At 39.6% G+C, this 16,022-nt stretch overlaps 3 protein-coding genes across 3 annotated transcripts; 1 reads left to right on the forward strand and 2 right to left on the reverse strand.

Moving 5' to 3' along the window:
- Window positions 1-3,300: 3,300 nt before the first annotated feature.
- LOC117815336 (histone H2B 1/2-like) lies at window positions 3,301-3,725 on the forward strand. Its single transcript, XM_034686988.1, has one exon. It carries the CDS (start codon window positions 3,310-3,312, stop codon window positions 3,679-3,681), a length of 372 nt encoding a protein of 123 aa, XP_034542879.1. The 5' UTR covers window positions 3,301-3,309; the 3' UTR covers window positions 3,682-3,725.
- A 4,213-nt stretch (window positions 3,726-7,938) lies between these two features.
- Window positions 7,939-9,072, reverse strand: LOC117816286 (histone H1-like). The gene has a single exon (XM_034688489.1). The coding sequence runs from the start codon at window positions 8,869-8,871 to the stop codon at window positions 8,275-8,277; it is 597 nt and encodes a 198-aa protein (XP_034544380.1). The 5' UTR covers window positions 8,872-9,072; the 3' UTR covers window positions 7,939-8,274.
- A 2,158-nt stretch (window positions 9,073-11,230) lies between these two features.
- LOC117815292 (histone H4) lies at window positions 11,231-11,605 on the reverse strand. The gene has a single exon (XM_034686925.1). It carries the CDS (start codon window positions 11,585-11,587, stop codon window positions 11,276-11,278), a length of 312 nt encoding a protein of 103 aa, XP_034542816.1. The 5' UTR covers window positions 11,588-11,605; the 3' UTR covers window positions 11,231-11,275.
- Window positions 11,606-16,022: the final 4,417 nt, after the last annotated feature.

Raw genomic sequence — 16,022 nt, forward strand, 5'->3', positions numbered from 1 at the left:
TGCAGATCATTTGTGATGACTCTGGCACTGTCTTTTCCCTCTCGCTGTCTGGAATCTGTATGTTGTCGTCTTGTCTCTCTGACAATGCTGTCCCTCTTCCATCTCTTCATCGTTGTTTTTCTCCTTCCATCTCTTCCTGTCTCTGATCACCTTGGCCTTCCACGTTGTCACTGACACTTCTCTGCTCCTCCTCTTCTCCTTCCACCTGGTCCTATCCCTGGTCATCTCCTTCATCTTCCTTGCGCAGTCACTCAGACTTTATTTTTTTCACCTTTGTCTTTGGTGAGAAAAAATTGCTAATGTCTTTCCTCTTCATTCCTGTATGTTTTAAAGTAACTTCACAATGTTTTTCATTCAAGATAAAAAAGTAGGTTGTGTTAATAACAGTGGTTAACTGACTGAAAAAATGTGCGTGAAGGTGTGTTGTTTTTCCACTTACTGCCTTACTGCCACCAGCCTGCAGCGTGTCACCTTTTAAGTCCAAGCTTATTTCTGAAATAAGATTCAGTTTTTAGTGACTGTATCAATGAAGGTGTTTTTAATCTTCAAATACTTCGTTTTTAGATCCTGCTTGATGACTGATGATATGAGGAGCATACTTGATGCACTTTTAATCAATACTAGTCTACAGACCTAATATAAGACATACTGCAGCTAACATTGCAGTCAGTGAAAGTTGCATTAAAGATTGTTCAACGAGATTTCTATTGTCTTAAAATCAGCCTCACAACTCTTTTAGGCCTGCGCCTTCATTATTCTTCCATTTATTGACATAGTTTTTTTAGTTTACCTTTGTCTGACTGTAGCTCAAACTCTGTTTCTTCGCACCGCTGTGTTGTTCAAATGAAACCTGCCTCAGGGTGCTGGATTGGGGGGAGTGGGGGGTAATGTCACGTCATTTTGTGCTGCATTCAATGTAGAGATGTGTCATGATCAAAAGTTGCGGCTCCGAGAGACAATGCTTTATAGTGAATCAGAAGAGCCGGCTCGCATCCAGAGAGAGTCGGCTCCCAGTTTCTTCCTTTTGCTGCTTAGCTCCGTGTTCAGCCCCAGCTCTGCTCACAGCAGAACTTTGTTTTGATTGGTCAGCATGGCGGCCATGCGGTGAATCACATATGAGGATGTAGGATATAGGTGATGGAGGGGAGGCTGTGTATCGTGGCTACATCTGTTCCTTCCGAGAGAGTTTTATCAAAGACAGGGCAAATACTCACTAAGAGGAGAAATCGGATCAGCCCATCCAAGCTGAGGCATTTGATTTTTTTCAATGCTAACTTGAACTGAGGACATCAAAAATGTTTGCTCCAGTTTGGTTTTGGTTCTGTTTGCTTGTGTTAGTTTTGGTTATGTTTGCTTGTGTTAGTTCTGGTTATGTTTGCTTGTGTTAGTTCTGGTTCTGTTTGCTTGAGTTTGGTTTTGGTTCTGTTTGCTTGAGTTTGGTTCTGGTTCTGTTTGCTTGAGTTTGGTTTTGGTTCTGTTTGCTTGAGTTTGGTTCTGGTTCTGTTTGCTTGAGTTTGGTTCTGGTTCTGTTTGCTTGAGTTTGGTTCTGGTTCTGGTTCTGTTTTCTTGAGTTCGGTTTTGGTTCTGTTTGCTTGAGTTTGGTTCTAGTTCTGTTTGCTTGAGTTTGGTTTTGGTTCTGTTTGCTTGAGTTTGGTTCTGGTTCTGTTTGCTTGAGTTTGGTTCTGGTTCTGTTTGCTTGAGTTTGGTTCTGGTTCTGTTTGCTTGAGTTTGGTTCTGGTTCTGGCAAAACATTTCACAGAACAAAACATAATGCACAAATTTTAAATTGAGCTGGAAGGAATGGAAGAGGAAATGGAAATAATGGGGTTATGTTTTGACAATGGTTACAGATTATTATGTAGCCTAATGCTCCTATAGGAGTACATCCTCAGGTCTCAGTCAGAGAGGGAAGCCCTGAACATTTTATTGTGGAGTCCATCTAGGACATGTTACAATTTTCACAGTTTAAAACAAGATCACTTCCTGTAACAAGCATAAAAAACTCCTACCTCAAAATAAATAAATATTGCAATACATATTTAAGATAGAGCCCCACAAAGCCCTAGACTGGTTTAACCCCTGATTATTGTAAAAGTACTAATGTCAAAGTAAAAACATGAAGGGTATCAGCTGAGTAGTAATAGAAACAGTAAATGATGTCGAGTTCTGTCCAATTAGAAAGTGTTGTCCCTAACTGTTCTGTTTTTAGGAAATGTTGTTGTGTTTTGCCCTTCAGGGCCACTGTATGAAACCATTGCTCAGCTGCATACTTGCTACAGTGTTACCATCTATGTTCTACATTTTCTTCCACTCCACAGCCCCATAACCAGTCATTATTCCTTTTCCCAAACATTGACCTTTTAACCCCTATGACCCACTCGTAGTCTCATTATGATGTTTTCTTCCCTTTTCTTCCTTTCCGTATAGTTCTTTATTAATACTGATTTTTGTATTTGAAGCCCCTTCCTTGCTGGTCTAATTCCTATCTTTTCTGCCATATTTCCATTCATTTCTTCGTAATTGCTGCCTTTCCTTTTCCTATTCAAAAAGAGGTTCAGACTCATATGATCTTCCACCAGGCCCCTTTTTCTAGTTTGGCAGCATCCTCATTTCCAACCTGATTTTTTTATTTTTATAAATTGTATTCATGTTGAATACAAATTACAAAAGGTACACACAAAGTCAGAACAGCACTATATACAATACTACATTTAAAGATGCACAATACAAATCTGTATCTTAACAAAAATGTTAAAGATCAACAATTAGTATTTACCGATTGACACGGTAATGAGCTATGGCTTCTCTTGTCTTTAGTTTTCCTCCTTCTCAGGAATTCAATTATATTTTTAAAAACAGACTCACTGGAGTCACAAATCCTGAAGGAGCACCGCTTGCAAAGTTGTGCACACTGAGAATGAAAGCAACATTAATCCACATTTAGCTCTAAAACGTCTTCAAAACGCATCAAATTTAGAGCAATATTGGTGGTCTTACAGCTTAATAGTTCCCACCGTCAAAAATGTCCACTAACTAAGCAGAACATATTGGAAGGACAGTTTTGGGGACCCTACAGAGTTCATACAACCCTCAGAGTCAGCATCACAGACTTTGGTCAAGACCATAGACTCACTGACAGACTGTGGTTGCGTGAATCCCCCCCCCCCCCTTGTCAGTGGCCATTGAGCGTCCACATTTCGGCCAATCCTGCACGAGCAACAACACAGCATTATTTGCATGGAGAACATACAAATTCAGCACCCAACCCTAATAGCATCATTTCTAACTGAGTACCCTAAACTCAAAACGATGCCTGACGCCGTGAAAGCGCCCAAGAAGGGCTCCAAGAAAGCCGTCACAAAATCTGCTGCGAAGAGCGGTAAGAAGAGGAGAAAGACCAGGAAGGAGAGCTATGCTATCTACGTCTACAAGGTACTGAAGCAGGTCCATCCTGATACCGGTATTTCCTCTAAGGCTATGGGGATCATGAACTCCTTCGTGAGTGACATCTTTGAGCGCATTGCTGGGGAGGCCTCCCGACTGGCTCACTACAACAAGCGCTCCACCATCACCTCCAGGGAGATCCAGACCGCCGTTCGTCTCCTCTTGCCCGGTGAATTGGCAAAACACGCCGTGTCTGAAGGCACAAAGGCTGTGACCAAGTATACCAGCTCCAAGTAGACTGCTTAACTGTAAACCAACCCAACGGCTCTTTTAAGAGCCACCCACTTCAACTAAAACGGCGTTATTTTCACTTGTGAAGAACGTTGTATATACCATGCGAATGTCGGCAATTTTTGGGGGGAAAAGGTTTGCATGTCGGACTGTAAATTTCGAAACGTTGCAGGAATTCGTTTCATATGGAACTATGTAATATTTGCACATTGTAGACCAGCAGGGGCGGATCTACCTGGTGACATAAGATGGTAATTGACACCCTAAAACAGCCTTTCCCCAGTTGGAAGGATTTAATTAAAAGAAAAGTTATGCCTCATCGGGCACATCCGTCAATTACCGACTGCAGTGAATGCAGCACGAGATTATGCGACATTACTCACACTCACACACTCACTCCAGCACCCAAGGCATCTATATATATATTTATATTATTTTTATATATTTTTTTTTTTAGTTGGAAGGAATGGAAATAATGAAGGTAGGTTTTGATTGGTTACAGATGTAATGTAGCCTAATACTTCTAGGGTGTAGCCTACATATTGGGACATCCTCAGATATCAGATTCAGATGTCTGACATCAAATGAAAGGCTTCAGACAGCCTCAGAAAAAAAATGCTGGGGCAAGGCGCAATGGAATGTATCCTCCAGAAATCCCTTGGCCAATATTCTTCCCACAGTCTCCCATTCTTCTTCCTGCCATCTGGGTGACCGGGATGGCACTCTCATTTCTGTCCCCTCTGCCGCAGAATCCAAAAATTCTGTCCAAAAAGCAGCATAGACATCCCTAGTCACACCATCCGTATCTGCACCACTTTCACCAACAAATCTATACTTTAAGGGATATGTGGCAATCAACTCATCTTTGAACTGAGAAATCATCTTCTCTAAAATATTTACTCTATGGATTGTGATACACACTAAAAGTGGTTCACCAAAACTTGGGTCTTCAGTATGTTCAACTAGGTCCTCTGAGAGAGGAGTGGATGTGGCAACACTGATGACTTCCTCTGTTGTATTGAAAACTAGAACAGTGTCATCCAGCTAGATCTGTTAGACTGGGTCCTCTTGTGCATTTCCACTTGAATGGGCAGCATGGTCGGCATGATCTTCTAGGACAGGAGTAGATGTTGAAGGGGCAACACAGATGATGTCCTCTGTGGAAAGGTAAACTGGAACAGTGTCATCCAGCTGGCTTGCAGAGGACACATCTACTAGGCCACCTATGAACTGGATCATAAGATTGGGAGCTAAGACCAATTAAGTCAACAACACCTGCATTGGCACTGGAGCTTGCATGATTACAGTCTTCAGATGTACTAGATAACTATGTTTGTGATCCATCTACAGTAAGTGGCCTTTCCTGGTGCTGATCAGAACTATCGGTCTGTCTCTGCTGCTCTCCTGTAGTGTCACCATCTCTGTCTTGCTGGCTGTCCACTTCTGTGTCAGATTTGTATTCAGGACATGTTGTGCTGAGGTAAAACTGTAAAATCCCCAAGTTTGAAACTTTGTATAACTCACCAAGAGTAGAGCTCTCAAGTACTGATTCCTTAAAATCAAAAACATCATGAATAAAATCCTCCCATTTTCCTTTTTTTGACTCATCGTGTGGAAAAATAGTTCTTTAGCATGAGACACGAGGTCTTCTTTGGTTGAATATTTTGTCACATTAAGTATCCTGGTGCCACCACCTGAACGCTTTCTGACTTGTTTTCCCTCATGGATCCACCCCAATTAAATTTTTCGTGAAGTCTTGATAGCATTTTTAGATTGGTCAAAAACTGTTTTTCTTGAAGGTCTGGGTTAATGTTCAGATTCCTCACCATGGCTTGCTGTTGCAGTCCTCATTTTCTTTCTCAGTTTTTCAAGAAGGGACATCCTTGAGCAATTGCCTTCTTTATGTTTTTGTTTGTCCAGACAGTTGCCTCGTAGCAATCCTGTCCCCATACACTGGTATATAGCGTGACAGGCGGGCACCATCTCGTTCTCTAATAATTGATGTGTCAATCTGTAAAGAAAATAACAAAATAAGCAGAACTAGCTTTAAATTAACTGCACATTTGTTTGTACCAAAATACGGTTTTGCACAATGTTGTAATCAGGGGTTTTCCAAGAGATGTTTTTGTTTTTTTACATTGTCATTCACGCTTGTATCCAACAAGAAATATTTGGCAATGGTAGGATACCCTGCTGCATTACGCATTTAATTTCAAAGTGTTTTCAAAATTTCTGGAGATGTATAACATATTAATAAACTATAATATATTGATCTAAATATTAATATAAATGTTAAATATAAAGGTTAAATATAAAGGTTAAATATAAATACAAATGTTGAATATAAATATTGAATATGAATGTTAAATGTTGCTCTGCGATCCTAAATATTTAGCTGAGATGCAAATTCACACTGCCGCCTAGCGGAAGAACCAAAATAAAAGCATCATAAAGCGATACAGATATCCCAATCATAGCCTTTCAGTACTGACTCCTACAGGTTATAGCCGGACTTCCCGCTGTAAAAATGCTGGATAGTTAGTTTTAGAGGCCACAAAGGGGTTTCACAACGCTCAGATACAATACTGACCCTGTCTATGCTATGGGCGAGCTATATTGCTTTTGCTAAGTCTGTATTGCTCTATGAAACCTTTATTTTGGTATTTCCACTAGGCGGCAGTGTGAATTTGCATATCAGCTAAATATTTAGTATCAAGGAGCAACATTTAACCTCTAGATTTATTTTTTAATATTAGTATCAATATTTAACATTTAGACTTACATCTAACATTTAGATTTAACATTGAACATTTAGATTTATATTAAGCATTGGATTTAACAATGATTTAAACTTAATATTTTTTTCACAACAAAATTGAATGTGAAGAAGATCACAAATATTCCTCTTAGTGTCATGTTTTTTACATCTTCATGCTTACATTTTGTAAAGAGCCAGTGCAATGCATCAATGTGCTCCCTGGGATAAATCAGTATTTCTGATAAAGTCTGGGATGACTTTGTATATAAGAGCATGCTGAAGTCCATGTTAAAGGGAAATGATTGATGATTTAGCATATAATGCTGCTACAGAACAAGAGTCTGTATGTTTATCATAATGACAAGTTGTGTATTCATTTCCTTTAATGTTGAGTATTTTTAATATTTTAACTAAATTAATTATACTACTTTTGACTTTGTGTAATAATGTGGTTTCACACCATGTTCCTTTTATTCAGGGTGAAAGATGACAAGAAAATCCACCAGAGAGAAGAGCCACCTCTGCAAGCTTTGAGGAGGCCTCATCTGCCAGCCACCTAGCTTTTTGTCAGACACCCTGGTTCTCCCATGCAAAGGCTGCTGCCCCACCCAAAGGAATGTTATATTCCAAATCATAAACTAATTCCTAAATCAGGCAATGTGTTACTTAATGTGGAACCATTCGAACAAGGTAATTGGGGCAACAATCTTAGTAGGGACTGTTGCCCCAATTACCTTGTTCAAGGCATGTTTTCCTTTATCTATTTTTTTTATCTTTCCCCCATGCTTACATGTTGAGACTACACTGCTGTGATTAAGTTATTGCTAAAATAAAACAGACACATCATCATTCTTGTCTAAATCAAGATGCCTGTGTAGAGTTAAGTGTTAACAAATAACAGTTCTAGATGGTATCATACTTCTTTATTTTGCCCTCGTGAGATACTTCATACTTTTTGAAATGGATGTAATTTCTGTCTTGTTATTACAACAAGGGACACAATTTGAATCTGTTTGTTTTATGTTTTCTATTGTCACCTATTATAATTTGTGTTGATGTTCAGTAATATACCCTGTAAATATGATTGCCGGCAATGGCTCTACATTTGAGCTTAACACTAATGTTAGGGTGATTGTTTTATGCTTAGCAGTATTTGGGTTCTTTGTATTTAAATTCCGAAAATAAAATATTATGACCTGTAAAGCCATTACTATTTGTCATTGATTTACTCCCTAAAATGGCAATGCTAGATATGATATGTTCCAGTTGCCCCCACATATCCAAAACACCCCTGATCTTGCCAGTTATATAAATCTTATTACCTGCTAAATATTGGTCATACAATCAGTGCTATAGAAACAAATTGTTGGCATGCAGCAATACAGCACCATGGACAGATGATATAGATGTGTTAATAATACCATGAGAGGACAAGATATTCCTTTATTCATTATTACAAGAAAATAAACATTGAATTAACATATCCTAAACAGGATGTACAAAACTAAATTACTAAATTTACAATATATTTTCAAAGCCAATGATACAGTGGGAAATGTGCACAGTAACATAGCATAACGAAGACAATGGGTACAACATATTGCACTTGTTGGTTAGGAATGGTATGAAGTGATAACTGAATGTTAATGAATGTCCAGGGCCAGGGACAATATTGCTCTTATTATTGTTGAATTGAGTCTGAACACTGCTACAAGAACAGACCTTCAACTTCAATAAACTTCTTTCATGCATCAGTTAGCAGGAGGAAACTCTTCAGTGAGATTTGGGTGGCTCTTAAAAGAGTCTTTATACTCCTGTTGATCTCTTCAGGTGATCACAGCTCACTTCTTTTTGGCTGAGGTCTTCTTGGCTCTGGGCTTGACCTTCTTTGCGGGGGCTTTCTTAGCTGCAGGAGCCTTTTTGACCACCTTCTTGGGGCTCTTGTTGGCCTTCTTGGGGCTCTTGGTGGTCTTCTTGTTCTTGAGGCTCTTGGTTGCAGCTTTCTTAGAAGCTGCTGCGGGTTTCTTAACCTTCTTTGGAGCTGCTGCCTTCTTAGCTACAGCTGCCTTGGGCTTCGTGGCCGCTGCAGGTTTCTTGGCTTTAGGAGCGGCTTTCTTTACTGGCTTCTTCTCCGCAACCTTCTTATTCATTTCGAAGGATCCGGAGGCTCCGTTTCCCGTCGTCTGGACCAGAGACTCCTTGACAACCAGGCTCTTGACGGCAGTATTGACGCGAGACCTGTTCTTGTCCACATCATAGCCTTCGGCAGCCAAAGCCTTTTTCACGGCAGTCAACGACACGCCGCTCCGCTCTTTGGACGTGGCCACGGCTCGAAGGATGAGCTCAGCGACGCTCGGTCCATTTTTCTTTGGCGTAGGGGCCTTCTTCTTGGCCGCTTTGGCCGGAGCGGCAGCGGGAGCTGGAGCTTCTTCTGCCATAGTTTTCTCAGAGACCTTCGCTGAATGGAGTGATTCAATAATTGGAGAAATCCTGTGAACCCGGATGTCCTTAAGCCCGTCACGAGAACAGTGGAGACTCAATTCAGTCCGGACACTTGTGTTTTCTGTCCCTAATAAAAGAGTCCAAACTAAATGATGGAGTCGTGCTGAAGACTGGAAATAAAGGAGGAGATAGCGGACTCGTGTCTCTTCACACTGAAGTGACGTTGAGCTCTGCTGCTCGCTGCTTTTTCTTTGTGGAGCCTCCAAACCACAGAGATTCACAGCCGTGAGCAGCACTGCTCAGCCGCTTTTCACACTAATTTCTCTCCTAAAATGATTGAAGAGGCATCACAGCTCAGTGAAAAATCGTTTTCCATTTGGCTCACATGTTTGTTCAGGGACTCGGAGTAAAAAGATCCATGTGTTGAAGATGAGTTTGTAATAAAATCGAGTTATACTGGTCGCAGCAAACACACTGAGGAAGCCTGTGATGTAGTTGGGACGTGCTTCCTAACAGAGCTGCTATCTGTCACAGATCAAAATCTGTTATCATTGTAAATGATTAAAGTATATTTAAGAAAATAATATGAAGCAGGATATAATACAATGTCAAATAAATCCATCTGTCCAGAACAGTTAACACAGAAAAGAAGGAGCTCTGTGTTCTTGAACAGGTCCTTCATTTAAAAAATGCTCAGGATTTTAAACTATTTTAAATACTCAGCTTCAAATATTTTGCCTTTGCTGTATTGAGTTTTGATTCATTTGACTAACATTAGACTTTATCTGTTATTACTAATGTTCTTAAACATTTCCACAGAGATGAAGTAGATACCTTACTGAATTAAATTGTTAAACATAAAGCCCAAGGTAGTGACATTTTTATTTGTATTTACTCATTAGGTAATTAAAAAAAACAACATTATTAATAGATTTTATTCTTACAAATAATCAAAGGTATGTAGAATATAAAATGTGAACTCCTGTTAAATGGGTAATGATGCTGATCCGGACAAAGTTTAATTTTCATACTCTGGATCTGTTTAAGTCAGCTTCAGTGGATCAGGGTTTTGGATCAGCAAAACTTTGTTCATCATTACAGTAAAATGCCTAATAAGTGCAGAGAAATTTAAAAATACAGTACAATTGTTTAAATGCTCTATTCTTTAACAAGGCTCTATATATGACTGTCCCCCTTTGCGAAATCAGAAACCCTTGATTTCTCCATGGAAATGAAATGACCATTAACAACAAGTGTTTACAGTTTATTTAAAAACAAAATGTTTACTAAGTTTGATTTCGATATTTTATTGATGCAGTGAGTTGAAACTAGAAAAGGTAAAATGACAGTCAAGATTATTAGCCCCCCGGCCATTAGTAGTCAACAGTGCACCCTTTCTGAGCCACAACTGACAGCAATCTCTTAGAGCAGTGCTTTACATGGTTGTCACATGTCTCTTGAGGGATTATGGCCCATTATTCCGATGCAAACGGCTCCAGACGCTCAAAAGTACATGGTTTCTGAGCATGGCTGTTCACCTTGAGCAACCGCCACAGATTATAAACAAGATTGAGATCTAGGCTCTGTGTGGGCCACTCCAGTACCTTGGTTCGGGTGTCCTTTAAGAACTGTTGGACCAATTTTGATGTATGCTTTGGGTCATTGTCTTGTTGGAAGACCCAGTGATGACCTAAGCTCAGACTACGAGCAGATTTCTTCATAATATCCCACAAAATGTCAACATAATTTCATTTTTCATGTGTACCCAAGGCTCCCTGTGCCTGCGACTGCAAAACAGCCCCACAATGCAATTCTCCCACCACCATGTTTTATTCTGAGAACAGTGTTTCTAAGCCAAACATAATGCACATCCATGTGACCAAACAGTTCCATCAGATCAAAGGATGAACTTCTAAAACTCATCTTTACCTTTCAAATGTTCACAGGCAAACCTTAGTCTGACTCTGATTTACCACTTTTTGAGTAAAAGGGTTCTTCTGTGACGATGGCCCGGAAGCTCATTCCAATGATGATGCTCTATGAGCATTCTGCCTGGGTAGCTTTGGTGATCTTTCATTAATGCCTGTCATGGCTCAATCAGGGGCACTACTGGAAAGGAGATCACTCATTGAAACATTTACCCTTCAGGCCCAGGTGGGTAGCACCCCCGGTGGAACTACACCTATGTAAACCAATTAGTTATTTTTCCTGCATCCGAGGTATTATGACTATGATAATCGATAAACATTGTTTAAGTGTCCAATGCCATTCATTACGCAATGAGCAATCATGTTGAACAAGCGGTCATGGAGTGGGATCATCAACAACACAGATAAATAGCTCTTTGGCGAAGTGGGTGGCCCTGAAAAGGGCCTTTGTTTATCAACTTTGATTATGAGTTTAACCTCCGAAGCCATAGAGAGTACGGCCCTGTCTCTTCAGAGCGTACACCACATCCATGGCAGTGACGGTCTTTCTCTTGGCGTGCTCAGTGTAGGTGACGGCATCACGGATTACGTTCTCCAGGAACACCTTCAACACACCACGAGTCTCCTCATATATGAGTCCGGAGATACGCTTCACTCCACCTCGGCGAGCCAGACGGCGGATTGCTGGTTTGGTTATACCCTGGATGTTATCACGGAGAACCTTGCGATGCCGCTTGGCGCCTCCTTTACCGAGACCTTTGCCTCCTTTACCTCTTCCACTCATCGTTGCTTGTATAGGGAATGAAAGTTTGTTGTTGTCTTTGCAGTGGTGCTGCTCAGAACTTTATATACATCTTGAGGACGTAAGAGAGGACAGTAGTTGTGAATTCTTCTTCATGTTTTTCTTTTTCCGTGGCAGCTACTCAAACACTGCTCAGAGCATCAGCGCCCCCTGACTGACCAGCAGCATGTGCCAAGCTAAAGTTAAGCAGCCAAAAAGTGAGGTATGAAAAAGAGACACACAAGATTAAAGCTCTTTTTTTTTACTGCAACATTTGCACACAAAGGGCCCAACCCTCAAATGTTTACAAGACACAAGAAATACAGTTGCAGTGTCATTTACTTACATGTCACTACAATGGGAAACTGTGCTGCCTCATAACTTGTAAAAACTCCATGAGGTAATATTTGTCACCAAGTTTTCACTGTTTATGTGGCTTCAGAAAAAAGCATTGTAAGAGCGCACCACGCTTTTGGAGTCCATGTCCAATAGATTGTAATTCTTATACAGTTGATTCACTTAACATCAGTAACATCTGCTTTAAGTAAGAGCAGCCGGTTCATCAAAACGAGGCTGTGCTTGCCTTTTCCTAAATCCTTATAAACCCCTGTCCCTGACATTTTCCATCTATGTCAAGGAAAAGTGGTTAGAAAAAGACATAGGGGTTTATTTTTTTGGATAACTCGACTGGACCAAATGTGACTGATTGATTTATCATTCCTGTTGATGTTTCACAAACCAATGAAATTAATTAAGTCAATGTTGAAGACAAAAATCAGAAATACAAAAAAAAACAGGAAACACAGGAGACCGAACTAACTAACAAACGAGAAAATACATACACAAGAAATAAACAACACAAGATTTGAAACACAGGGTAAAAGACCACAATTAACACATGAAGAGCAACAAACAAATCTTTGAAAAAGCAACTAATGACACTGATGGTAGTTGGCTGAAGGTAAGGATCCAAGTACAGATGGTCAAAATGTTGCAATTTATTATATATAGGTGATGGCTTACAGATAGAAAGCAATAGTCAGGCAAACTCTTAATAGGAAGAAGGTAGATCCAGGGTTCAGATATATGACCTTCTAATACAAGAAACTTGAAATACTATCACACTGTTATACTATTCATTATAAGTATCATGTTATATTGAGTATGTATTATGTTCCAAAGTCATTCTTGCAATTTTTTATGTTCAAGAAATACCCTTATTTAAACCACATGGCCAGAATTTGTAAGTGTTAGAAAGGAGCTAACTAGTTATACTGAATTGTCTAAAAATGCATTCTGGCATTCAAACTCAGCAGTCAGCTTAAAAAAAAAAAAAAAAAAAAGATATATATATATATACACCTCTATCAAAACCCGCGTGTGTGTGTGTGTGTGTGTGTGTGTGTGTGTGTGTGTGTGTGTGTGTGTGTGTGTGTGTGTGTGTGTGTGTGTTTGTGTGTGTGTTTGTGTGTGTGTGTGTGTGTGTGTGTGTGTGTGTGTGTGTGTGTGTGTGTGTGTGTGTGTGTGTGTTTGGTTGAAACATATTCAAAACACGGTCTGGTTTAGTTTGGTTCTGAGGTGCCTGAGGCTGTCAAAGTCTTCAGATGTGTTTTCTGTAATTGTGACTCCTATCATCTATCGTGTCCTGACTAGGAGTTGTCACTAACACTTTGTGAGCAGGAAATTCACATATCTAAGTGTACATAACAGGAACCTGTGGGCTGGTGGTAGAATTATTCTGAGTTATCACTTAGTGCAGCTGCATGATCAAGCGATTTTTTACAAAGAAAACTGAAAAGGGAATTATTGTAGTGTAACCAGTAGAAATGTATGATCAATTCCATCTGAGTCGTGGATATAATGGGACTAAGTTTGGCCAGGTTTCTCAGCTGTTAAGAACAGGAGGGAACTAGATTGTTAATATGTTGATCAATGCACAAAGAATGCCCAATTATAATAATCTACAATGATGATAAATATATATTGTATTATGTGTATTCAAATGAAACTTGTAGATTGCAGAGTGTGTGATTTAGAGTGCAGACAAAAAACAAGACTTTGATTTACAGTTGGCACAAAGTGGTCAAGGGCAGATATAAGCACTTCTGTTTCATCAGTGTTGAGTTGTAAACAGTTGTCTGCCATCCAGTCTTTCATGGCACTAAGGCAGCTCAGGACGCTGGACAGATGGGAAATGTATGGTAATGTAAACAAAATAGGGCCTAAGAACTAACCTTGAGGAACTCCACAGACCAGGGATGTAGTTGATGAGGTTTAGTTGTCCACAGTAAAAGAGAAAGTCCTGTCTGATAGATATCTGGAGAACTAATCAAAAGCTGGGACAAAAGTACCCATCCACTGCCTGCCTTTCAATCAAAATATGATGATCCACTGTATCAAACACACTGCGCTGAGATCCAATAAAATCAATATGGAATATTCTCCTGCATCACTATGTATTAAAAGATCATTTAAAGCTCTGAGAAAAGTTGATTCTGTCAAGTGCAACTGGCAAAAAAATAGACTGATGGACTGTTCATGGGGCCTCGATGCTTTGTAGTTTAGTTTTTCAGCCGTAATCTGAATAATCAAATAATCAAGTAAGCCTTTTTTAAGCCTATTTATTTTTTTCCTATGTAAAAATGTGTAGCTAAGAGACCCCTATCACTTCCTCACATTGCTGTAATGTAGATGAGTTCTGGCGTTTATATTTATCCTAACAGAGAAAGTGATTTTTGGTAAAAAAAAAAAAACAAAAAAAAAAAAAAAAGGAAAAAAAAAGAGGAAGGGAGATATGTGTGGAGAGATAAGCGGCCATTTCATTCACACGTTTACTCCTCGAGAAATGTAAAAAGGAAGAGAATGTGTAATGACTTCTGCAAAGTTACAGAGCTGAATTGGCAACATGAACACAGATAGAGGGAAGTGATGCTATGAAACCTGTGAACAAAAAAGTTATTCAGAACTCTGCTTTACCATAAAAGGAATGTTTCCCTATACACATCAACACATGTCAATGAAAGGCCCAAGTGTAACTAAAGTACAAGTATGTTTCATATAAAATCTGCTCGAAATAAAAGCATGTACAAGCCTTTCAAGGTCTTGCTTTAGTCTTTGTTTTGACTCTAGCAATGTTTTTGAATGGTACAAAGCAGAAGAAGTGAATGATTTGATGTGGCCCTTGAAATTTAAATCTAAGTTGAGGATAACTCCAAGATTTCTTAAGACTGGAGGTGAGAACTGACACTGTGTCTTTCTTTCCATGGTCCAAAGACAAAAAATGTCAGACTTATCTCTGTTAATTTGAAAGATTTGTTTTTGGCACCCAGTCAGAGATTATTTCAATACAGTGAAACAGAGATTGATTATGTCTGTGAACTCCTGGTAATAGTTAAATGTATATCAGTGTATAATCAGATGAACTATATTAGGCTACTTTATTTACTGTATCTGATTTTGCCAAGTAGGCTTACAGACACTGAACAGTAGGGGTGCTAAAATGGAGCCCTGTGGAACCCTAATGGCCATTTGCTCTGACACACAGTTACACAGTTCTCTATTCTATCTAACAGTAATGTGGGATCCATTGATTTAAAAGCAGCGCTTAGATTCAACAGCACTAAAACAGTGTCATTACCTCAGTCAGTGTTCAAGCAAATCTTTTATTTTACCTTGACAAGAGCAGTCTCGATGCTGTGATTTGGCCAAAAACCTAACCTGAATGTTATCCTTGCATGTGAATTTGATGCCTTGCACCTAACCATTAAAAAAGGATGCAAGCGCATTACATTCGCTGATAGGCACTACCTCTGGAGACATTGGAACTCAGTGTTAGATCACATGGCTACTGTGATATTAGCCCTCTGGTAGGATGAGGTGGTTAAGTTGGGCAGGTGGTGCAGAGAGACTGTCTCTGGAACACACTCTCTGAGCACTCAGAAGACCAGTCCCATTTGTTTTTCACTTTGTTTAAGATTTGTAAAAACTTGTTACTGAAGCTTGAACATGATCTGTGGTCTCAGGTGAGCTAATCATAGCAGGAACGAGCAGAGGTCTACACGGAAACTAATTCTGACTTCCTGTTTTTGTACTCTTCCTCTTTTATATACATCCATATTTGCTGAAGACCAGAGAACAGATACTACTTTTACATCAGGAGTAAAATCAAACATGAAAATACTGTTATAGCGGAAGCAAAAATTAAGCTGTCTTATTAGTGTATGATATCTTTGAGGGAAAAAATGTCAGAGGACCTGTACTCTAAGCCTAAACTGAGCAGTACTGTTCTCTGTTATGAGGATGACAAGGAGAGTATGGTGAACATCTATGTCAGTGCGGAGAGCCTGAAGGTGTATGAGAATCCCTGGGTTGAGGGTACATCACCACATATACCAGAACCCGCAGAGGCTCAGAACCAAGGTAGGAACATGACAGCCAT

This window comes from Notolabrus celidotus, chromosome 7, assembly GCF_009762535.1.
Source record: "Notolabrus celidotus isolate fNotCel1 chromosome 7, fNotCel1.pri, whole genome shotgun sequence".
NCBI lineage: Eukaryota > Metazoa > Chordata > Actinopteri > Labriformes > Labridae > Notolabrus > Notolabrus celidotus.